This window comes from Mesoplodon bidens, assembly GCF_964165515.1.
Source record: "Mesoplodon bidens genome assembly, chromosome: 5".
In the NCBI taxonomy this organism is placed as follows: Eukaryota; Metazoa; Chordata; class Mammalia; order Artiodactyla; family Ziphiidae; genus Mesoplodon; species Mesoplodon bidens.
The window spans coordinates 87,924,391-87,950,765 of NC_138161.1; the positions used below are offsets into that span (position 1 = coordinate 87,924,391).

General features: G+C 44.0%; 1 protein-coding gene across 5 annotated transcripts in view; it reads right to left on the reverse strand.

The window, feature by feature from the left end:
- Positions 1 to 26,375, reverse strand: part of TNIK (TRAF2 and NCK interacting kinase) — a 412,416-nt gene that overhangs the window by 317,534 nt on the left and 68,507 nt on the right. For all 5 annotated transcript variants that reach the window (XM_081235887.1, XM_081235886.1, XM_081235888.1 and 2 more), the window contains exon 2: positions 667 to 732. In XM_081235887.1, coding sequence (XP_081092013.1) covers positions 667 to 732 — 66 coding nt within the window. The remainder of the gene's footprint in view (positions 1 to 666; positions 733 to 26,375) is intronic.

The following is a 26,375-nucleotide window of genomic DNA, read 5'->3' on the forward strand; positions in this document are numbered from 1 at the left end:
TCAGGAGAATCAACCCACTTTTCTAAACAATCACTTTTTCAGATCATTTTCTGGGAGAAAATATGTTTCAAAAGCATGCTTGGAGTGAATTTGTAAGCGAAAATTTAGTAAAAGGGAAAGAAGAACTTTTCATTCCTCAGCTCAATCTCAGCTCAAATTTAACTTTTAAGTATTTCCTATCTTGTAAGAGTCGTTGCTGCCATTAGGCCTTTCTTTATGAGGCGGCCAGTTTTCTCCTAACACTGTTCACTAAATTCATTTAATTCATGCCCTAGGCCAGTAACAAATCTACTTTTCCAGCTGTGATACTTTAATAGATTAAATTTCTAAAGTAAATAGCATCCTTCGCGCCTTTGAAAGCCAGTTCTGGCAGTGATTAAAGTAAAGAAACAAAACATTTAAAGAGCTTCAGATATGCACCATCAGAATGCATGTGTCAGCTATAAGCTCTATAATATATAATGAAGGGAAATGCCCAAATCCCAGAATCCGGTTTAGGCAGTGGGACTACAGATACATTTAAAAAGATGGAGAGTCAATTAACAAGTATATTATTTCATTTTAAATCTGTTATGAGACATGTATGAGTGAGAACACACAGCACTACTATTCAGCATTCATGAACCGAAACCACACATAAGCCATGTTCAGGCTCAAGGAACTTACCTTATACACTTGTCCGTATGTTCCATTGCCAACAAGTTCCACCAATTCAAAGATCCCTGCAGGGTCCTGAAAGAAAATAAACAATAAAAAGTCAAAACGATATTCTAGCCATTGTCTTAATCAAAAGCAAATACGCATTTAAAATAAGCAAATAAATAACAACTTTAGCTTTGGGGGGGCTCTCATATGTTAATATGAAAGAGCATTAAAATTTAATTCAGCTGCAGCTATGAAATGAGTCAAAATCTATTTGTTTCTATTTTACATTTCTATGAGATGTGTTTAAATCAGACAAAAGGAAACAAGACTTCGTTGAAACAATAAAAAAAAAGAATTAATTCATTTTTCACTGTCAAATGGAAATACACTTGTAGGTACATTGGGCTAAACTGAAAGGCTCACCATCCTGAAGGGGTTCTAATTTTGAAGATCCTTCTGTTTGACATTTCTGAGCTGCTCATTGTGTTGGAACACTGGCAGTTCAGAAAGGAGTGCTCCTGTGTTGTGGGGCAATCTTCCCTGCAGAAGTCAACAGTTTCCAAGAGAAAATGGAATCAACCTAACTTCCTCTCTCAGAAAGTATTTCTCTGGATTCATCTCCCCTCTCGACAATGCTGCCTCTGCAAAATACGCTTTTGCGGCTGGCCTCCAGTTCCTGCAGGACCTGGAGAGTCCCAGGCAGGATCTAGAATGCAAAGGAAACTGGAGAACTAGGCAAGTTCTTAGCACCGAACAGGTGTCTGCTAACCCTCAGAGTCAGCTGTGTTAGAGCGCTCAATAAATACCCAATAATCGTGGATATTATTACCGAATTACCATCCCCAAAAGTCGAAAAGAAAAATCAAAGCCTATAAGATTCAACTCAGAGACAGAAAGTGCCTTTGGCCTCCTCTGATTCCTAACTGTACAGAAATGATTTCTTTAAAGGCCTAGCTCACGAATCCCAAACATACATGTCCACAGAGGCCAGGCAAGTAACGGAAAAGAGTGAGGGGGCCGCAGGGGCCTGGGACAAACTGAGGAAGTCACGTCCCCTTTGGGGGGCAGGGGGGCCAGCTGGAACCAATCGTTGTCATGTCAACCTATGAGCACAGTCTTGCCAGGTCTGAAGATTTTTTTGAAGAAAAACTGAACATTTTGTTTCATGTGAGATCTCATTTTTAAATGTTAGGCACGGACTCACTTTGAAAAGAACTCTGGGGGACAAATGAAAAAAACGTCAGCCTCTGGCCTAAAAAGCATTTCCCCTCTCCAGTCAACAGGTTTACGAGCACTGCCATATGGTGTGACAGTGACTGAGAAGCAGGCGGGGAAAGCCTGGATTTTAGCTTCAGACAGGCCTGGGCTGAGCCCCAGCTCTGCCTTGTCTGGCGGCGTGATCCCAGATCTCTCCCCTGGGAGAGCAACTCAGTCTCCACGCAGATAAAACGGGGAGGACATCTACCCAGCAGAGCTCTGGGGAAGAGTAAGTGAGGGCCTAGCACCACACCTGCACGTAGTCGGCAAACCTAATATCTGACAGGAATCATTTTTAAGCTGAGGAATCCCACACCTCTAGTAGCATTTAAAGGGAGAGGGGCTGCTATTCACAGGGAAGGGGACAAATGAGTTGGAGGTGACAAGTTAGAGCTCTTTAAAGTGACAGTCTTCAGCAAATCAGGCCCAAGAAGAGCCCTTTGTGATGTGTCTTCAAAGATCTCACATAGAAAACAAATTTAAAAAGAAAAAAATAAGACAAAACAGCAACAGCGGAAGCACTTAGTCACTCACAAAGACTGCAATTAGCATTATCCATTGTTATAAAGCCAGGAAGGCAAGAAAGCCCACTCCAGACTCATGTCTCGACAGATGGAGAAGTCCAGAAGTTCCAGCTATGCCCCACCTGGTCAGGGCGGTGTGGACATCATCCCAGATGGAACCATGAGACAGGAGAACATGGGAAAAGGACCTAGAGGTCTGCAGACGGAGACCCCAGAGCTAAAAGTCACTGTCAAGGCCACCTGGGAGGTGCCTCAAGATGGGAAAGAAAAATCGTGTTTGTTAAACTACTAGGCCATTAGAGCAGCAGGTTTTATTATGAATGGAATTAGAAAGAAATGAGGAAAAGGGGGAGAAGTAGCCCACAAATGGTGGAAGCTGCTGTTTGTTTCTAAGCTGTGCTTCCCAGTAGTTTGCGCAGTGGTGTTTCTGCAACAAATTTCAAGAGAGGTCCTACATTTGCTTGAAATATCTCAATTGTGTGTTGTTTTCTTTTTTTTAATATTTATTTATTTATTTATCTTTGGCTGCATTGGGTTTCGTTGTTGCACACGCGCTTTCTCTAGTTGCGGTGAGCAGGGGCTACTCTTCCTTGCGGTGCGCGGGCTTCTCATTGCGGTGGCTTCTCTTGTTGCGGAGCACGGGCTCTAGGCACGCGGGCTTCAGTAGTTGTGACACACGGGCTCAGCAGTTGTGGCTCGCGGGCTCTAGAGCGCAGGCTCGGCAGTTGTGGTGCACGGGCTTAGTTGCTCCGCGGCATGTGGGATCTTCCCGGACCAGGGCTCGAACCCATGTCCCCTGCATCGGCAGGCAGATTCTTAACCACTGTACCACCAGGGAAGGAAGCCCCTCAATTGTGTTTTCAATATTCATTTTTCTTGACTTAAAAAAAAAATATGAACAAAAGAAAGGAGATGTAGGATGGTGAGTACCAGCTGCCGTAAGGAGCCCGGGAAGTGTAAGGAGGGTGGCAGGAGAGGGAGGTGCAGAGCGGGACCCACTTCTACACCCAGGGGTTGTCCCACCTCACAGACCTCTCCTCAGGGCTGGGGTGTAATGGGCAGGTCTCAATATGAACCAGGCAGCTGACTCCTAGGTTCCTTCCTCTCCTCAAATAGTCCATTCATAGGCATATTGGTCCAGCCAGTCGGAGCCAAGAAGGTTCAATGCCAAGACTTTCATTCCAGGTGCTGGGAGAGAGGCTCTTCCCACTGGACACATCAACGGGCTCAGAAGCAAAAGTCAGAGGGACTACAGAGTTTGATTGGCATCCTGCCTTGGGTAAGCAACCAAACCGGAAACAGTCGTCAAATTAGGGTGGTTCCCCAGGTAACAGACTCTGAGAACCACCGAGATTTACACAGAGGGTTAACTGGGATGTGCCTCATAATCAACGCCAGTGGGGAGTGAGTGAAGAAGGCCTGGACTGAGCAGATGAAGGAACTCAATGCAATGCAGTGGAACAATGACTTCATCTGCTCCCACAGGAGCTCTGGAGTTGGGATGACTCTTCAGAATTACCCTACCTTGAGGCATGGGGGCCTCTGTACCCCACCTCCATTGACTAGTCATTGCGTGCAGGCTGTCCCCCATCCCCGTCCCAGAGGTTATGATCTTGGGTGAAGGGACACTCTTTAGCCGAGGACAATTCCCAGGTGAGAACCATCGCTAGCCGCCTACACTCCCAGCAGGTGGATAATGAGCACCTCAACAGTGGACAGGGAATCGGGGTGACACACCATGGCATCCACTGCAAGCAAGCATCCTGGCTAGAAATGAGGACCCACTTGGAACTGGAAGAGAAGTCTCCAAGCATCTACCTTCTACAGTATGCAGATAGTAATAAGACAAAACGACACAATTAGAGTCATGGTGTTTGCAAGGAGGGGGCTCTCTGAGACCCTAGAAAGCACAAGGCAGAGCTATTGTTCAGGGACACTTGAACTTAGCACTGACTCTAAGCTTGCCTATTCCCTCTCCCCCAATCCAAGTACCTGGACAGCTGGATGTTTGTGAATATTCCCTTACACAAATGCATATAACTGTCAGAGACTTTCTTGGGGAATACTGATACAGCTTGAATGTTGTAAGCATTCAGCTGTGTGCTCCATTCTTGCAGGACTCTAAAGTAATTTCTCCTGGCTCACCAGTGACCTCGATCTCTTGTTTGTCGTGGTCTCTTCTCAGTCTGTCCTGGTTGTTCCCTCTGAGGCACTGCCACTGCTGAGCATCGCCACTCTTGGTGAAATCCACCCCCTCCTTTCTAGTCCGTCATCCAGTCTCTCAGAGAGATTTTTCTTTCTCCTGCCCATACCTTAAAGGTTGGCTGACCCCAAGGTTCCATGCTCCTGTTGTTCACTAAGTGCTAAGGATTTTATCTCCAGAAGTCCACCATATCCGTCTACTCCACCCTCTTCATACAACAGCCCTCACCATCTCTTGCTGGGACTGTTTATTTCAATCAATTCTCTCCTCCTTTCAACCTATCCTTCACACCAATCCTTCTAAAATAGACATTCCTAAACACAACACACCACGCTTTAAAATCCTACACAAGGTGGTTCAAATGGAAAGTCAAGGTCCTGTCATTCTTAGGCCCAGCTTTCATTCCCAGCTTCATGTTCCATCATTTTGTGGTACATCCAACCACTTCAAACCTCACTTCCCTGACACATCACACTTAGCCATGTCTCTCTGCCTCGGTTCATACTGTCTGCCTGCCACGATTATTCCTTCTACTATTCTCTATGAGGCAAAGCCCATCCTTGAAGGTCCAGTGTGACACCTCCTCTGTGAAGCCTGTCTCAAATGAGTGCCCCCGCCTCTCTGCCCCCATAGCACGTTGTGCATGGCTCCATGATAACCGCTCTCACACAATGAGGTCCCCTCTTCCATTTCTCTCTCTTGATGAATTACAAATGGCCTGAGAGCAAGCACGGAGCATATTTATCTTAGTGTTTCCAGCACTTAGCATGGTGTCCAACACACAACTGCTAGACATAACTATTTACTCACTAAGGTTGATGTCCCACAATGCTCCACAATATAAGTAGAGGAAGTCACAAAAAATGGGATCAGAACGTAGAGCCAAAGGTCTAACAAGCTTACGTCATTTCTTTTTCCATCTAGACATAGCTGTCCCAGCCACTGCCCCTTCCGCACCCCCCTGACCCGGCTCCCAACTGCACAAAACTGTCACATGCATAAGCTCCTATGGTTTTCCCAGCTCTGAGGAAAATTCATAAGGGCCATTGTTGTAAGCTGTGCCTCAGGTACATGGAGAAGACAGGCTGTCAGGATGCGGCCACGTGCAATGCAACAAGGAGAAGATGCTGTGCCTAATGATCATGTTACAAAGACAGGAAGGGTAAGAGAAAAGAATCAGCTTAATCCTCCCTCTCATATTTGCTTAGAGGCTCCTAAAGCCAGGATGGGCAGCATGGAAGAAGGTTACATACACCAAGGAGAAATGAGCAAATCATTGACATTTACCAAAGTCAGGAATCCCTGTTGGCTACACATGCCTTTATTCAGATCTTAACCTTTGCTGGGAGGCTGAAAAGAAAATTTAATTCTAAGATAGAGCAGGTTACATTATTTCATAATGAAATATAACGACATATCAAAAGACATGCTGTTCCATGAAAGAAAATGTAACTTTTCAGCAAGTTACTGATGAAGGCAAATTTGATTAGTCATAATAATAAAAATCACAATAATCACTAACATTTCATGAGCACTTACGTGCTAGGTACTATTCTAAGCACTTTCCATGGATAGATTATTTAATTATCACAACTCTTTCAAGTGGTTGCTGTCCTTGTCTTTGTTTTACAGAGGAGGAAACGGAAAGTAAGCACTAAGCCGAGGTCACACCAACAATGGGTGGCTGAGCCAGGATGGGTCAGACTGCAAACCCCAGGCCCTTAACCACTCACCACCCCATCAGCTTCACAGAATCAGAATTCCCGGCCCTTGATTTTCCACTTGCTAGCTCTCCAGCCCTGGGCAAGTTTCAAAACTGCCCTGAGTCTCAGTTTCTCCATCTCTAAAAAGGGAACAATAGTATGTCCCAGGCAGGGTTACTGTGAAGACTGTGAAAGTGTGTAGACTAGCTCAGGGCGTGATACTTAATAGGACTTCAATAAATATTAACCTCTTTCCTTCCTTTTCTTTTTCCCTTTGAAAAAAGAATTCATTTAATACACAAGGAATATGCTGCAGAAAAATTCAGCGTGTGTTTCAAATATTTTCAACTCATAAAGCCAGTAAAAGAACACCGATTGTTTATTAACCAAGATCGCCACATGCTTAACAAACAGAGTCAGATATTTATGGACAAACAAGTGTCTCTTTAGAAATCAGTGAGACATTTGGAAAGACGCATTAACTTTTCGGGGCTCCTGGGATGCTGGAATGAATTCTCTCGTCTATCAGCTGATGAAATTCAGGTGGCATTGGCAGGCTCAAGTCTGACTTCTCAGCAGGGTGGAGTGATTTAAGATCTAGGAGTTAATATTCCCAGTCACTGAGTTATACTTTTATTCTTCCAGGTCCCCTGAATGACACTGGATTTATCAGAATACTAAATAACATCTCTGGACTAAATCCCAAAGATTGGAAAAGCCAAACCTAAATATATAACTAGGATGACTACTTCCTTAGTACCATAAAAGATGATACATATTCTTCCCAGCCCTTTCCCCCTTCTCTGAAAATGAAATCAAGAGAGAAATTGGGAGCTTGTACAGACTCTAGACAACCCTTCTCCCAAACTCCTCTTCTTCAAGACATGGCCATTCTGTGCCAGATCTTTCACCTGAGGTCACCAGTTCTGTGTCAGGGTGAAATAAACCCTCGCAGAATATGGACGGCTGATACGGCTCCCAGAATGACTGCCTACCCGCAGATTCCCTACTGACATCTGCTAAAAGACTGTGCTTACTCCAAATGCATGGGCCTTAAAAAGACCAAAATGTTATTTCTCTTAGAACCATATTTAGCAGCTGATTTGTTCGGTTTCAGCCCTAACTGACAAGCATATGCTTACAAAAGCAAAACAGGACAAAGAAAACAGGAACAGTAGGAGAACTCTCCATATTTATCTTGAGCCTTCAGGCTTTTCAACACCATCGTTATTCCAAAGTAAGTAGAGGACTGGGAACCATCGTGCTGACTCAACACAGCACCCTCAATTCTAGTCCGTGCTGCACTCACAGCCAGGCCAGGTCCCTCGAATCATTTTTCACTGACCTTCCCTACTAACGTGAGGGTCTGAGGAGCGAACGGTCTTGCACAATGGGGTTTATTCAGTCCCTGGGCGCTACCGGCACCCTCCCACGCACCTGCTGTCTGGGGTGGAAGCAGGCGGTACACTGGCCCTGTCTCCTGGTGCTTCCAGTCTGATGAAGGAATAGACATGAGCAGATAACTACACGTACACAGTCATTAAATTACAATGACAAGCGACATGCAGGAAAAATTAAAGGTGCTCTGAGAGCATATTCCTGGGAGATCTACAAAACAGCCCAGATTTCTCTTCATAAACATACTGCCCAAGCCATGCCTCTCAAATGGGACAGATAATTCAAGTAAAAAATACATACAAAAATAACATAAAGCTAAAACACTGGTTGCTGAATTTTCTCACTTGATCATCTATATAAATTAAGCTCTGCAGAGCTATCAGAGGATTGGTGCAAAAATGTCAGGTTTCACGTCGGGATTCTGCTCCTTGCTAGTGTTATCTGACCTCTCATATTCTGATTTCCCCATCTGTAAAATGGGAGAGTCCCGCTTGGCCTGCGGTCTTTGCAAGGCTGTATCCCACACAAGCTGGGCACCTCCCCAATACCACAGGCCCTTGGTTGTCCTCTGGGAAGGGCGGTGCTAAGTGCAGGCTGACTCCAGGATGCCCACTGCCCCTTACGGCTGTGCTTGGCTAGAAAGTATTGGCGTCCTTTTACCAATACTAACTCTGGCAGGTTCTGGACATGGTCCCGGCCAAACCTCAAGGGACACGGCCCTCAATGCTGGTAGCTGCTAGCCCTCGGGTCAGGGGGACCGGAGCCTCCCCACTTCCTGTTCAGGTCCCAGTTCCACCGGCTACTCATACTCAGCAGCCAGCGGCAGTGGACCAGCTTCCCCACGCCTGCCACGGCCCACCTGCTCCACTCGGGATGCTGCATCCCCCGCCTGTCCTCAAGAAGCAGCCTCTAGAATGAGATCTGAAACCTGGCTCTTCAGATTAATAGGGGTGAGACCTTAAGCTATAATGGTCATTATCACCGTCTCTGGGATAGACAATGGCCTAAATGCTTTATATACATTTTCATATTTAATTTTCATAGCGACTGTGGGAAGTAGATATGACTAACCCCAATTTCCAGATGATGAAACAAAAGCTTCAAGGAATTAACTTGCTCAAGGTTAAATAGTATGTGGTAGAAACAGCAGCCAAGGCCAGACTGCAAAGTGAGGAAAAACATACATCCCATGAGGATTGTTCGGAGGATCAGAAACAACATATATAAAGCATTTAGCACGATGCACAGTAGTGCTTAACAAAAAAGCTACTGCTATTATTGCCCTTGCTGCTGGTATCATTAAAAGTTGCCCACGGGGCTTCCCTGGTGGCGCAGTGGTTGAGAGTCCGCCTGCCGAGGCAGGGGACACGGGTTCGTGCCCCGGTGCGGGAAGATCCCACATGCCGCGGAGCGGCTGGGCCCGTGAGCCCTGGCCGCTGAGCCTGCGCGTCCGGAGCCTGTGCTCCGCAACGGGAGAGGCCGCAGCAGTGAGAAGCCCGCGTACCGGAAAAAAAAAAAAAAAAAAAGTTGCCCACGATGACAGTATTGTCAGTAGTAGAGGCAGAATTCAAATCCAGATTATTATTATTTTTTTTTTTTCGGTACGCGGGCCTCTCACTGTTGTGGCCTCTCCCGTTGTGGAGCACAGGCTCCGGACGCGCAAGCTCAGCGGCCATGGCTCACGGGCCCAGCCGCTCCGCGGCATGTGGGATCTTCCCACACCGGGGCACGAACCCGTGTCCCCTGCCTCGGCAGGCGGACTCTCAACCACTGCGCCACCAGGGAAGCCCAAATCCAGATAGTTTTAATCCAAGCCCATCACTATTTCTCACTTCTCTACAAATGGCCAATGCTGAAATTACCTTGAGGCTGTGGGGTTGATGAAGGCCTTGCAGTTTAACCATGGAGCCGGAGAAGCGCCAATAACCTCAAACCAGGCAGAGGCAACCAGGCAAGTGGCTGGGAACCCGGAAGTAAAATGTACCACAGCTGCTCGACGCCCCTCCTTCCCATCAGAGCCTGGAGTCCCAGACACGGAGACCAAGTGGGCGCTGAGATTTCCATCCAAAGCTTCCGTTTCTTTTTTTTCTTACTTTGCCATCAGCTAGGATGAATACTGACTACTGTAAGTTAACCAATCAATTGCCAGTGAGAAGCAGTAAACTATAGTAGTTAAGACCATAGACTACAGCCAGAAAGCCTGACTCTGATCCCAGCTTTCCCCTTTACTAGCTGTGACCTTGAACAGATTATTTAATCTCTCTGTGCCTCAACTGTATCTGTATCACTCAACTGTAAAAGAGTGATAATAGTAGTACTTACTTCCAAGGATTACTACAAAATAATTAATATATAGAAAACATTTAAAGCAATGTCTGGCAATATGTAAGTACTCAAAAGTGTTTGTTAATAATTCCTTATCGTAGAATGAAAATTCTAAGAAGGAAAGACTTATACTGGTTTGGTTCACTGCAGTGCCCCCACTACTTAGATCAGTGACTGGGACATTACAGACCTCATAAATATAGATTTGGGGGCCTCCCTGGTGGCGCAGTGGTTGAGAGTCCGCCTGCCGATGCAGGGGATACGGGTTCGTGCCCCGGTCTGGGAGGATCCCATATGCCGCGGAGCGGCTGGGCCCGTGAGCCATGGCCGCTGGGCCTGCGCGTCCGGAGCCTGTGCTCCGCAACGGGAGAGGCCACAGCAGTGAGAGGCCCGCATACCGCAAAAAGAAAAAAATATATATATATATAGATTTAATATAAATATATAATATAGATCTAATAAATTATAGACTTAATAGCTGCTGGATGAATCATGTCCCCACTGGTGTCACCAGTTCCACCACCAAAAGCCACCTTACGATAAGATCTCTGACATCTGGAGCAGGGATTTCTGAGATTGTATCAGTAAAATCCCTCTCCTCATTTTTTTTACAGAAGAACAAAGTGAGGCGCAGGCAAGTCCTATATACTCATAAAATCATAGGTTTTTCCAACAAGAAGAGTCTAGGTGGCGTGTCCAAGGTCTCAACTAGTTAGTAGCAGATTAAGGTCAAGACCCCAAGTCCTTTGACTTTTAGTCTTTCTCTGTGTTCAATAAAATCCTTTGATAAACCGAAGTAATCCCTCACTGTCTTTCAAACAGTGGACCTAGAAGGGAAGAGAGCAGGAACTGGCGCTGGGGGGAGGGAGAATGTAGGCACCAGTATTCAGGTGTAAATTCCAGGTACTTGTGTTGAAAAGTGAATTTATTTCACACCCAGAAACGATGTAACAAGATTTATCACACATCGCCAAGTTGATATCATTGAAACAATGAATTTACTTGTTCACAAGTACATATCAGCATAGATGAATGGGATTTTTCAAAATATACTTTTCTCAGTTTACAGACCTTGTATATTCACACTCATATTTAGCTTAGCTCCAAATTACAGTTGACCCTTGAACGATGCAGGGGTTAGGGGTGCTGAAAATCTTCATATGACTTTACAGTTGGCCCTGTGTAGCCACAGTTCTGCATCCATGGATTCAACCAGCCATGGATGGTGTAGTACTATAGTAGGTATTTATTGAAAAGAATCTGCTTATAAGTCGACCTGTACAGTTAAAACCCAGGATGTTCAAGGATCAACTGTATTTCCTTACAAGAGAAGAGAAAACAAAGAATTCTACATAATTGTTGATGGTTGTTTGCTGGCTTATATCGGAAAAATGGGCATGCATAATTAGGAACAAAAAATTAAAAAGAGAGCTGAGAAAGGCTTATAATGTAACTTGGAAATTTATTCTGACTTGGGTACTGTAATCCTTTGTCAACTCTTGGGATTCCCAGACAGCCCGTCTCACCCTTCCTGACCTGGAGTCCCTGAGCTGTGGCCACAAACCTGCCTGTGCACATGTGGAATAAACAGAACCCACCACTCTCTTCAGGGACAATTTCCAACACAACTGCAGTCAGGGAAAGGCACATAACTCCATGAAGCAGCCGGAGAGAATTCTCCAGGATACTAGGTCACATGGCAGATTTTGGACAAGGAAGGGATCTCCACCATCCAGGACTTGCCTCAACTCTCCCACAGTCTGTTCCAGCTCGAACATTTAAGTTGCTCTGAAGGTCAATATGTACATAAAGGCCTCCCACCCCGGCCCCTTCCCTCCCACCATCAGGTTGTCTCAGAGATTATACAGCTGTTTGGGGAAATGCATCATACAGTTTACAGATATGCAAAGATGGGATCTCTCTAGGCCTGTCAGGACAAGGTAACTTTCCAGCATTTCCAGCAACACGAGGTCGAAATGATGGGAACCAGACTAGCAAAGATTTTGGCATTTTGCCTTTTCAAAGATGCTTAGATGAAGAAAAAAGAGAACAATTGCAGCAGATGGACTTTAAAGACAAGAACTGATTACCTAAATAATTAAGTAAGAAAGATTAAGAAAGCATCCAAGGTTCCATTTTGGAAAAAGGAGCCTTAACCCTTCCCCCAAAGGTACTCATTTACCGCCTGCTTCCAACAGACCAATGGCACACATTTGCTTGAAAGCATTTTGAGCCTTTCTCCTCACACTTATAAGCAACCATTCAGTGGACAACAGGCCCTCTCTGTGGGATGAGGAGGTTAGTATTGGCTGGCTGGATCCCCTATGACTCTCACTTCCAGAGAGCGGCAGCACAGCTAAGAGCCATGGAGAAACAGCCAGGAGCCCATCAACATCAGCCTGGGGCAGGGGTCTGTCATCTGGAAGACAGCAGTGTGAGCCCATCCCAGTGCATCATTTGGTGTCGCCACTAATGGCACAGATGGCTGGTTAACAACAACCCTTAAACAGATTGTTTTTGACAAGGCTTCACTGGCATCTGGTCTATTTTTTTTCTTCAAGGCTTTTGTCCCTATGACTAGGCTAGCACTAAGGATATACAACTTTGTTTGTTTTACAGGGTGGATACTTTTTTGAATGGGGGCTTTAGACCATCTTTTCAAGGGTCTAAATAGTTTTGCAAATCCAAGAAGCTCAAACTAAACTTCTCTGTGTCCCTCCAGACTTCCAAAGGCGATGAATTTCCATTGTCAAAGAGGTTTGGGAACACCGAGTTTAAAAGGTTAGCAATTTAGCTCTTTCTTTATTGCAGGGCCTCTCAGAGCCTTTAATGTATTAATATGCCCTGGAAATCTCCAAGAGAGGGCCAAGCTTTCCACATTCCCAAACCTGTCTGGCTGTAGAACACTTTTTAAGGGACCCTTGTGTCTCTCTAAGCACTGGTGTTCTGTGGATCACAGGTTAGAAAATGATAGGGTACACAGCAATCTTTCCCTTCTCATTCATGCTTAAGCAAAGCTTCCATCTTAAGTTACTAGAGCAGGAACTGCCCAGTGCCATCCAATGTCCATTCTCCCTTTGGTCCTTAGTAACAAAAACTCCCAATTTTATTTGGGAGACAAAGCACCCAGATCAAAAACTACATGCCCTAGCTTCCTTGAAGCTAGGGGTGAATATGTGACTAAGTTCTGGTCAGTGATGAGTAAGCAGAATTATTGTGTGGGACTTTCAGAAGGGTTGCTCAAATGGAGCTGACTTAGCTGAGAGAAGCACTCTTTTGTCCTCTAACCTCCTCCTTCCAGCTCCCTGGAATGTAGATGCGATGGCTGGAGCCCTGCAGCCATTTCTGACCCTGAGGTGAATTTACAAATGGAAGCCTCAGGCTAGGTTGTTATGGCAGAACAATAAAATGATTCTAAGTCTCTGATGGCCATGGAACTACCGTACCACCACTGGACTGCCTATATCTGGACTTCTTTAAATTGAGAGAGAAATAAACTTATATCTTCCTAAACTCTCTAATATTTAGGGTTTTCTGTCCAATACAGCTGAATTCTTATTCATTTACTTTGAAGTTTACTGTTCAGATATTTTTATTTATTTGTGTTAAACTAACAGTCCTTCTTTAAAGTACTCTTCTTCATCAGCCTTTGTTTTGGTAGAGGTTGCAGATATTATAGTTGTTCAACAGATATTCCTGTTCTCCTTCCACTGGCACATTACAGGATGGCACTTCCTCACCCCTCTTTAAGTTGGGTGTGGCCACATGATTTGCTTTGGCCAATGCAATGTGAGTGTAAGTGATGTGCCACTTTCAGAGGGAATATTTGATTGTTAGTGTGAGATATTTTGATAACTATGGAAGCATGTGTGGACATGAAGCCTCCTCTAGTCTGTATCCTTGGGTAGCTGATGAACAGAGTCTCTCCTGACGGGCTCTGGACATGTGGCATGGTCAAGAAATAAACTTTAGTTGTATTAAGTCTCTAAGATTATTTGTTATCACAGCATGTCTTAGCCTGTTCTGGCTGACAGAAATGACCCAAAGATGGTGATAATAATCTCACTGTATAATGTTTTACGGTTTCTGAAACAGTATTTCAGAAGAATCACTTTTTACTAGGTATCTCCTATACCACAGACATTGTACAGAGCATTTTGCAAAAATTATTTTATTTGATCTCTGCATTGATCCTGTAAGGTAGATTGTTCACAAGAGAGAAAACTGAGGTTAAGAGAGTAACCTACATAAGAGCAATGTCCAATGCCAAAACGCACATTCTCCCCACTGTCTCCAACCTGCAACATCTGAAGGCAGCCCTGGAAACAATGAAAACCCTTACAAAGCTGACTGGTGACACAGGAATCCTTGGAACCCTTTGTTACTAAGGAGGGTGGGGGGAACCGAATTGAAAAATGGAGTTTGCGCTCTCGTGGCTGACCACATCCTGTATGGACTAAACCAGGGCATGCTGGGGCTTGTAGTCCTAGTACCACACTGAGAACAGCAGAACTACGAGTGCTCTGTTGCTCATTTGAGTGCCTTAAACTCAAAACCTGCTTTTTGAGCCACTGTCAAGGTAACCTAGCAGTTGAGAATAACTAATTGGGCAACATTCTCTGACTGCTGGCATGAACAGTTATAATCTCAGCATCACCGTGGCAACCTGACTGGAATGCTGGTTATTCACACAAAGGAAAACCTGTCTCCATTCAGACCAGGATTGCATTTTGTCTATATTCCACTTTTCCCATTACAAGTTGCTACCGAAGGAACAATGCTTCTTTTAAGAAGAATGTTTATTACTGGTCTGTGGAAAAACAGCATTTCCATAGCCTAGAAAAATTTGGAATGGGGGGAAAAAGTAATATATCCTTTATTGCCACCAGCAAAGAGATTTTATTAAGATGGCTCTATATAAACAACAGTTAAGGCCACCGTGGAGTAAGTGACCTGTAACTGGCCACAGAATTCTATGGAGATGTCAACAGCATAGTATGGGCAGTGGATTACTAACAACTAGATCACATTAAATTGACCAGGGCCCATCTCCTGGGTACATACAATGTCCTGTTGTAGACCCCTCCCCCAAACCCCAGTGGCTCCCCTGGCCTATTCTATTTCACCATCCAACCCCAGGCTGTATCTTTAAAGCACAGGCAGCCTGTCTCCATGCATCAGCTACAGCCAACCGCTCACCAGGCCCAGAAGATGCTCTTCCGTTCTGTGTCCTTGTTCTTGCTGTCAAGAAAGTCCTTTGTTCCCATTTCTGTCAAAGTCTTATTTGTCCTTTGAGGTCCAACTCAAGTCATATTTCACACCTAAGACCCTCCCAACATTACATTAGTGTAAACACATTAAACTGCATCCCCAAAGCTGCCTGAAATGTGTCTGTCTTACTGCCCTGGAAGGCAACTCTTCAGTGAGCAAGGTCTATGTCTTCATTATCTCTGATCTCCCAAGATGTTTAACAGTGATGCCTGACACATCAGTAGTATGACATGGGAGCATGAGTAGTAATTTGTGTACCAACCGATCAGGGTTTGAGTGGGGCCACCTCCTGGTGTGTAATCTTTGAAAAATTACTTAATCTCTTTCAGCCACAGTTTCTTCACCTAGCGACCAGATGCTACTCAAAGTGTGGTCCATGACCAGCAGGGTCCGCTGCACCTGGGAGGGGTTAGAAATACAGAATCTTGGGCTCTGCCCAAAACTACTGAATCAAAATTAACATTTTAATGAGATCCCAAGTGATTCGAGTGAAGACTGATGTTTCAAAAGTACTGATCAAACCTACTTAGCAGAATTATGGTGAGAATGAGGGAAAGTTTGTGGAAAATACCCAGCAAGGAGCATGATGCCTAACAGATCCTCACTAAATGAGGCAACTATTACTAACGATAAGAGTATACTAACGTTTAATAATTTACTGATATACTAATAATTCCCTAATATAAAATGGAATGAAAATTGAGTTGTCTGGTGTTACGGAGGATTCAGATATCATGACATGAGCTTCCTTCAAGGAGCATGTCTAATTAGTAATAACAGAGGAAAACAAATGTAATATAAATGAAGAGAAATGAAAGGACTGTGGTTTAGAAGATCATAGTTCTGAACCTGACTTCATCATTTACAGTTTTTTCTGACCTTGACCAAATCCACTGAAATTCTCAAGTTCTTGGTTTTTTCTCCTATAAAGTAGAAATAAGAATACCATTTTCCTGCCTGCCTTTCAGGGTTGTACTAAAGTTGAAATGAAACACAAGCATGAAAGAATTTTGCCAGGGTGAAGTTGGGTTGTTATCCATTAGTACAAAAATAAAACATGCCCATCACAAATTTTCCACTCCTGAACCCACTCTCAAGGGTGGCCACCCTTGAAGGACAAAACTGCATGTTAGGGCCACTGCAAAATGATGTTCAGCTTCTTCCATTTTATAGGATTTGAGGATGGAGCTTTAATGGAAGGAATGAGGAGAGAGATAAAGGGGGCAGCTGGCTCTGCCTGCTCAGGCAGTGGTCATGGTAAGGTACCTAAGCTGAGGGTACCTACGGCTTGGAAAATGCTGAGGAAGGCATGGGAGGGGCCGCCAGCATGAGCCACAGGAGAAGGAATTCATAGCAGACCTGGGGCTTTCTCAGCTCCAGAGCTTAGGAAAGAACAGTTAAGGGAGTCCTGAGGATTCCAGTTTGCCAGGCAGTCTACTGGGGCAGGAGCCTGAGACTGGAGGGTACTGTGGGGTCGGAGGAATAAGGAGGCAGCATTTGCTGGAATCCATTTCTCAAGGACCCGACTCAAGGAGACGCGATGGAGTTTAGCAGAACACAACGCAAATGCCAAGAGAGTTCAGATGCGGGGAGGAGGGGGGAGATGGATACAAACAACACAGTCAAGGAAGGCTGAAAAGAAAAGGTGGGCACCAGGCTGGACTTGGAAGCACACACAGGATTTGCACAAGCAGGGAGAGATTAGCAGAGGGAAGAAATTTCTTTTCTAATGGTATTTTTTTTAATTAATTTATTTATTTATTTTTGCTGTGTTGGGTCTTCGTTTCTGGGCGAGGGCTTTCCCTAGTTGTGGCGAGCGGGGGCCACTCTTCATCGCGGTGCGCGGGTCTCTCGCTATCATGGTCTCTCTTGTTGCGGAGCACAGGCTCCAGACGCGCAGGCTCAGTAGTTGTGGCTCACGAGCCCAGTTGCTCCGCGGCATGTGGGATCTTCCCAGACCAGGGCTCAAACCCGTGTCCCCTGCATTGGCAGGCAGATTCTCAACCACTGCACCACCAGGGAAGGGAAGGGCCCTAATGGTATTGTTTTAAAAGGATACACGTTAATTGCATGTATCACTTCCGTCAGAAATAATCCGAACCTGGAAACGTCACTCATAGGACCGCACCCTCATTCAGCATGATTTAGATTATTTCTAGAAAGCTTGGGTCCATAAGCATTTCATGAGGCAAACAGATTTCAAGCACTGAACCCACATAGCTATCACAAAGTGGCAGACACACATGGGATAACGAATAAAAAGCCAGTATTTTTTTTAACAAAATGCCATGTTTGAAGCCTTATTTCTCCTAGGCAACAAAGGAACAAATATATAAGTTACACTGCTGTAGTAATTTGTTTACATTCATTGTCCCTCCACACTCAACTATGCTCCCTCTTCCCAAAAAGCAGGGGCCAGGCTCTCTTCCTATTAATATTCTTAGCAACTCGCACAGTATCCAGGCCACAGAGGGCACTTAATAAATGTTGGTTAGGTAAATAAATAATTTTACCAAGACTCACAATAAGATAACATATATAAGCTGTTATTTACTTTTTTCATTGGTGAAATAAAGAGTAATTAAGGCAGACTTTATATATCATGAAAATACGGATATGCATTCCTCAGGAGTACACAGCTAGGTGCCAGAGAATCTGTGAATCCACATTCAAATACGATGCATCTTCCTGGAAAGCCTATTTTCCCTGAGGACTTACGTATTTATTTTAATATATGAAATTAAGCATGGATAAGTTTGTGTCCTTGTTAAAGATAAAGCAGAAAGCTTCTAATAAATTTCAGGTTTCCAGTGGAGGTACTTCAGTCAGCCCACCAGCATCTCTAGGGGCTCAAATTTACTCTCTTTCACTTATAGGGATGTTTTGGTATGCAGTATTCAAAAGTACACTGTTCACCTATACTACCCATATCCCTAATTTTCTAATAGAGTCAGTGCCCTTTATTTCACCTCTATTCATTCAGAACTTGCAATTACTTAAGTTACAGCTGGACAGCAGTTTAATTTTCTATTGCTCATACAAAATAGGGTTTAAGAAAGTAATACATCTAAAAAATAATAAAAGGAATACTTATTTTTTTAAAAAACATTGCAGTCAAGTGCCATTCACATCTGATCACTGGCTAATTACAATCAGACATCTCTACTAAAGCAGGCACTCCACAACCTGCGTTAACACTGCCATTCTAGTACCTCACAGGTATCATCTAAACTTAAAAGGGATTAAGACTCTTTACAATTTATTATTGTCTTACTTTTCACCAATATAAAAATGCCCCCTGCTCCTCCCAGTTCTTTGGATTAGTGAGGTTGTTCTGTCAGGCAAATAGGATGATTCTAGTTCTCAAATAGAAAGATGATCACACAGGTATTTATAAAATGAGCTAAACATTTTTGTTCTGTGCACTTTTCAGTATATATTTCACAATTAAAAGGCTTAAAATAATTTAATCAAGAAGAATTCAGGGCTTCCCTGGTGGCACAATGGTTGGGAGTCTGCCTGCAGATGCGGGGGACATGGGTTCGTGCCCCGGTGCAGGAAGATCCCACATGCCGTGGAGCGGCTGAGCCCGTGAGCCATGGCCGCTGAGCCTGCGCGTCCGGAGCCTGTGCTCCACAACGGGAGAGGCCACAACAGTGAGAGGCTCGCGTACCGCAAAAAAAAAAAAAAAAAAAGAATGCAGATTCAATTTTGAAGAATAAGCAGCCATCCAACAATTAAAATACCAGTTCCCTGTCCGAGGAGTGCTTCAGAGATCAGTAAACTAAGGCTTACTTGAAACCCAGTAGGTACGCATCCTTTGTTACGTGCAGAAATTCTCACCCTGATACAGAATTCCACTCAGTAGGTGACCATACCATACAGCACAATGCTAAGCATATAATATTTGTAGACAAAGCATCCACTTCATTGACATACTGTTTGCCAGTGAATGTGTACCTAAAACGAGCCTGTGGTAACATCCCCAAAACCTGATATCAGCTCTCTCTCACATCTTCCACACTTGTTCCAAATCTTTCTAGGGATAGTTCTTTCAAACAGCCTTCTCATGTGCCCTTCTCAGCCACTATATTCAAATGCTTATTTGAGACAAGAGACTTGGGGAATACGTGGCTGAAGATATTTTTAGAAAGAAGTAGAATTTTGTGCAGTTGATTATTAAGTCAAACAATGAATTTAAAATGAAAACAACTGAAAAATCTACATGTCATTAAACTTTCCCTCTTGAGTAGAACCATCTGACTTGTACCAAAGCCACTGTAGTACTAGGAGATTCTAACCACTAAGAATGAGGCATGTGAAGTTCTAGCTAGAACTGGCAAGAAGACACTAATTCTTGTACTAGTTGCATCTTATAGGTGCAAGTGGAATAATTTTAAGTTCTCCACAGGTGAAATGTACAGTTAACATGGCTTAATAGTTCAGAACTTGGACTCCAGGAGAACCAAAGCAACGACTGTACAATCATTATTAATCAATAATGACGGCAGAGGACTGGGGGATGGGGCAGATCATTCCAATGTAGAGAAAGGGTTCCTACCAGCGAACGACGTGGGTATTTAATATGTTTACTTACTTTAACCCTCTCCAGGAATAATATAACATAAATAAACAGCCTGTGTGCATTTCTGTGATTTCTATATGCCCTAAAGTACTCAATGGAAATACTGGCCAGGGGCGGAGCTGGTAAACCTGCCCTGAGCCTCCATCTCTTAGTACCATCTCATCCCTCCTGACCACAAGGCCAGGTTTCATTTCCTCCTCACAAGGTGGTTGCTTGGCTTGCTGGAGAAGCCCAGCAGATCTCACTCACCCAAACAACCACTGCTGAAAGGTCTGGCTTAGAACCTCATCTTTGTAACAGAGGACTTGCCATTGACACACATTATTAACTAGAGATACTCTCCTCCTGAAAAGGTTGGGGCTCTAAGAAGTAATATGAAACACACTTAAGAATGTAATTTACATATATTTAGAATTAGGTATAAAAAGGAGGAAGGAGTAGTGGCATTGCACAAATCATTTCAGTCCCAATTTTAGGCCAGGCTACTTGCTACCCATGTGAGTTTCAGCACGCTATTTTATTTTGTTGAGTTGCCTAAATTTCTTGGGAAGAAAGTGTGTCTACCACAGGAGACGCTCCTTCCCCTACCACTTCTGCACACACACACACACCCTCACACACACACCACTCCCTTGCTCTACTTTAACCAGCTTCAATTAGTCTGTTCACAAGCATCTTCCTCACCAGCTGGTTTCCACCCACAAATCAGATGAAGCATCATGTCCGCCAAGCCCTCCCTAAAACCCACTTCCTTTCCCCAGAAGAGCTTAGGTGCTCCTCCTCTCTGTTCTCACAGTATTTGTTCTAGAAAATGACTACAGCACCTGCCATGTATTGTAATTATGTGCTCAAGCGTCTGACTCCCCCTTCTAAACTGTGAGTGAACTACTTGAAACAGTTCTGAGTCCTACTGGTATCTCTAACTTCTAACAGTGTCAAAACTCACAGGAGCTCCTCAGTAAGTGTTGAATGAATGAATGAATGAGTGATAGTTTTCATTTCTTGAGCACTTACTATGTGCTAAAAGCACTTCCATGTATTATCTGTAATCTTGGCAAGAATTCTACAAGGTGGACCTGAGCATTTCAGTTTTACAGATGAGAAAACTGAAGCCCAAACACAGCAAACAAGTGACTAAAGTCAGGACTCGATTGACCTACAACCTGCCTGCAAAGAATCTAGCAGAACACCTAGCACTTGTTAGGGCCTCAGAGAGTGGCATCTTCCTTCCTTTTGCTCAGACAACAAAGAGGATGTGGCTGCAGTCATGGAAGGCAGTATCAGAAACTAAGCTCACTCCTGTTGATCAGCGCTGTAACTTAGGAAATTTGAAACAAAAACCTCATCTCAACAAATTCTGCATCAGCACTCATGAACAATGTTTTCAATGGCACATTGGAAAAAATCATTCCCCAAATATTTCCCGAGCGCCTGCTCTACGCCAGCTCTGTACTGTGCACTGGGAGAGCCACGGATGAAAAGTCACGATCCCAGTCGTCCAGGAGCAGACACCGGGAGGTGGCGGCATTTGTAGAGCACCAGCAGTGGGTACTTCTGAGTGTCTCCGAGCACATATTCTTAATGGGCAGATGTTGCACGCCCATTAAGTCTGTCATTAGGGGACCTATGAATCATTTCATGGAACACTGAGCAGCCTGCTCTGTGCCACGTATGTGGCCGCAGAAGATTCTTTTACAAACATAATGTTCGTGCTACAACTGAAGAGCAGCCCACATGTGGACTCCTACCTCCCGGGGTACTGAAATGAGTCCTTAGAGAGCTGCTCAGGGTTTCCAATGAAACCGCAATATGACTGCCATCCAGCAAAGCAGTGAGCATCAAGACATCAAAGTCACCCATCACTGAGACTTCATTACACATGTCCCGCCAACCCTTCCCTGGAGGAACCTCTTGTTTCCACCAATGCATTATGTCCATCTTGAGACTGGTAACCTGGTGCACCTCTGCTCACAACCCCAAAAGGCACCATTCACTTGGCATCCTATGTGAACGGCACCCCAGCACAACACAACATAACAGGAATACATCGTGAATGGTGTGCAACAGAAGTGGTCCTCACTACCAAGGGAGTTAAGGTTTCCATGCACCTTCCGTGGCCAAGCCATGACTGGCAAATCCAACTTTCATGCAACATGTGAGAAGTTAACTGTCCCCTTCTGGCACTGACTGACCAAGGTCAAGCAAAGCCTGATGATCAAGGTGCCTCTCTTCCTGCCCAAAAGTGCACACAATCAGCCACATATAAGAGGAATTATTCTCAGCACTTTAATTAAAACGCCACCCAACTGAATATACTCTTGTCAGATCCCCACTCGGTGTTAACTCCATGTTAAGAGTTGCCACACCGTCTTTGAAAGCAACACAAATAGGATTGAAAGTGGATAATAAATAATAATGGAGCAAGATCACAGCCTCATTTTATGTTTTTTGTCACCATAACCACATGTGATCTCTTTTCTAGGCCTTCGGTTCTCACCATCATTCCCTCGTGGGCTGAGCAATTATGGTTCACACACCCCTCTGAACAGCCCCTATTTCACAGGGTCTCCCACATAGCCACTCAATTAATAAAACTAGATGCCTTGGTTAGGTTCGCAGAAGCTGCCAACAAACTGCCGCACTGCACTTGGTCTCTGCTTCCAATGAAGCACTTGATGCTGGGTGATGTTGGTGACCCCAACATCTTTCAGGTGAAAGTCCAAGACCATCAACCTGCTTCCCTGACTAGCTGAGTAGACGCATGTTAACCTAACACCCGCCCTTCATGAGTACGCTAGTTTGTAGCTGCTTCGTGGGGTTCAGAATATGCCACCCCAAAATATGCCACTTTGACATGAGGTTTATTTTGAGCTGAAGATAACTGAAGAAGCAGGCACGCACGCACGCACGCACACACACACACACACACACACACACACACTCTGCCCTCTCCAGGAAGGGGCAGTGTGATTCTTATTAATCCCCAGAAACAACTCTAGATTCTTTTGGCCCAGAGATGGCACCAGAGGAATTTAAATAACAAATCTAACTAACAGACCCTTGACTTCCATTGGCTTGCCCTGTATATTTACCTTCCCAGAGTTTGCAGCTCTTGGAAGCCTAAAACCCATTTTCTTTGTCTTTTCTCTTCTCTACAAATGTACTGCTTTTTTGTTAATAAGCCATATAAACCCAAGTTATAACCACCCCTTTGAGTTACTCATCGAGTTCTCCCGAATGTATGCATGATGTACATGTTTTTTAAAAAAAATATGTTTTTGTCTTGTTAATCTCTCTTGTCTATCTAATCTGTAGGGCCCCACCAACAGACCTAAGATGGGTAGAGGAAACAAATTATTTTTCCTCCTCTACCCTATAGTCTATCAAACAGATCTTAACCTGTGTCCATTAGAGCCTGTGAACCTCCTGGAACCAGAGGCCATGTTTTGTGCACGTGCATTTTTTTCTTATTTTTTGCGGTACGCAGGCCTCTCACTGTTGTGGCCTCTCCCGTTGCGGAGCACAGGCTCTGGACGCGCAGGCTCAGTGGCCATGGCTCACAGGCCCAGCTGCTCCGCAGCATGTGGGATCTTCCCGGACCGGGGCACAAACCCCTGTCCCCTGCATCGGCAGGCGGACTCTCAACCACTGCGCCACCAGGGAAACCCAGCACATGCATTTTTAAAGGAAGAAAATCCAAACATGTGATCATTTGAAAGGGCCCTAATATCCAGAATCTTGGTTGACCCTTCAATAATCCTTCAACACGAACTGGGCTAGTGGTACACTCACCCACATCTCATAAGAGAAGAACAAACTCTGAGCTGCCTACACGCCTGAGTCACCTGAGAAGAGGTATGGGGGCCTTCCTGCTCGTTAGCCACAACTTTCCACAGGATGCAGCCACAATCTCTAAGACTCATCTCGCACAGATCACCTTGGCTGGGATGACTCACTCTCACCTAGACTCTAAGTCCTAAGGACAGAAACTATTTTTATCTTTTTTATCTGTCTTGTATTATCTATGTGTGTGTATTAGGGGGTGGGGTGTTTGTATATAACTATAACCATGATCAGTCAACTGAAAGAAAGCACCTTCCATTTCATAACTATCTATTTCTGTTTTCTGTCACAAGAATCTTGTAAGACAACTTTTTAATGTCTGTATATAAGGCCATAAGATGTGGGGCGACAAGACTTTGACAAACTTATAGCAGACACCAAGAAAAATCTGCTCAATGACTGAGAGAAAAGAACTTCAAGATCCAAAAGTTCCCAACACTTCATAACTGCTGAAGATAACTGACTAAAATTCTAACAAAGTAACAGCTCAAAATGTCCCTTCAAGTCTGTTCAAAGTCAACGAATTCATTCCAAAATATGGTAAGCAACTACCCAGGGTAGTTGTGCTTGGTCTTACAGAAAACACAAAGATCAATCGGGTGTGCCTCCTGCCCTCAGTGAGCTTAGGGACTACAGAGGGAGAGGAAACTGAGACACAAGAACAGACATACCTGCAGACCATCTCCCTCCTTAACAGCTTCCCAGACGCCTCTTTTTTTTTTAGAGTAAGTTTTTTTTTTAATTTTTATTTTATATTGGAGTATAGTTGATTTACAATGTTTTGTTAGTTTCAGGTGTACAGCAAAGTGATTCAGTTATACATATACATATATCTATTCTTTTTCAGATTCTTTTCCCATACAGGTTTTTACAGAATATTAAGTAGAGTTCCCTGTGCTATACAATATGTCCTTATTGATTATCTATTTTATATATAGTAGTGTGTGTGTATGTTAATCCCAAACTCCTAATTTATCCCTCCTCACACACCTTTCCCCTCTGGTAACCATAAGTTTGTTTTCTATGTCTGTGAGTCTGTTTCTGTCTTGTAATTTTTTTTAGATTCCACATATCATAAAAGTGATATCATATGATATTTGTCTTTCTCTGTCTGACTTACTTCACTTAGTATGATAATCTCTAGGTCCATCCATGTTGCTGCAAATGGCATTATTTCATTCTTTTTTATGGCTGAGTAATATTCCATTCTGTGTGTGGGTGTGCGCGCACACGTGCGCGCACACACACACACACCACATGTTCTTATCCATTCATCTGTCAGTGGACATTTACGTTGCAGCACTATTTACAATAGCCAAGACATGGAAGCAACCTAAATGTCTAGATGCCTCTTGATTTTCAATTCTAAAGCCTCAGAGACTATACACACCTCAATAAACAATATCTTGGCCAATGCATACATACAAAAATTTTTTTACTGCAAAACTCAAAAGAATATTTTCAACAAAATACAATCTGAGATAAGTATTAACTTATACTTCAAACTCAACTGGTGAAACATCAGAGTGACGTGTAGAAGATTTTGGAAAGTGCCAAACTCAGTCAGCACAAAGAGTGGTCTGGGATGGCTGCTGACTGCATATCTATGTACAAAACAATCCTTAGTGAGGTTTAAGCATTTTATATCCTAAAAAAGGAGCTTACTTACAGATATTTCTACTGTGTTTTATTTACACTTTAGGAAATTGGTTGGGGCTTTGGAGTTAACATGTAACATATTATCATTTTTCTCATTTTTTTAAAGAAAAGGAAATCTGCCCCAGGTAGTTTTTCAACAGAATGTCTGGCTTCCAGGAAAAATTAATGCCTGTATCCATCATGCAAGGCAGAAACTAATTAAGGAGCACACAAAAAAAGTACAAACGAAGCCATGGCAGTTCAGAGCAAGGAGAAATTCCTTCCAATAGGCAAGAAGCAAGGAATATTTTGTTTAGGGGCCTGAGTTTGGGCCCAGATGTTGGAAGGCAGCATTTGGACAAAGGCAAATGGTAGGAGTCACCCGGCAGAACTAAAAATTGGGCAGGAAGCTTCAGAGCAGGGGTAGATGAAGGACACATGAAGGGACCTGGTGGAGAGCTGGACATTTAAAGCAAGTTCTAGTCACAATGTCCAAATGGGTGGCTGTGAGCAAAGGGAGGAGAGGGCTGGTGTAGGCAAGACCAGATGAAAGGTAGCGACAGAAACGCCCACAAAAGGTCCACGGGGCTCCACCTAAGGGAAAGGCATATTGAAATATTAACGTGCGGCATTTTCAGTATATGAAAAGAGCACATCCTTGATCTGCCCGAAGACAGTCAGCAATTATTCTAACTCCTTGTTAAGAAAATACAGTTGTCCTATACAAGGATCTTTTAAAAGCATTCTTTAGTCTCCTAAGAGAGGAAACTTTCAACCCTTTCACTGGGCACAAGAATAGCCATCCTAGTCTGTCCCAAAGAAAGAGGTTCCACAACCTTTCTGTCTTCTTTTCCAATAAACAGTGTCCTCACTGCTTCTACACGGTGCGGCATGCCCATATAAGTCACATTTCTAGGAACCATCGTAAAAGGGGCCCCTTATCAGTATATCTAAGGGCGGACAGCATTTCCACCACCTCCCTC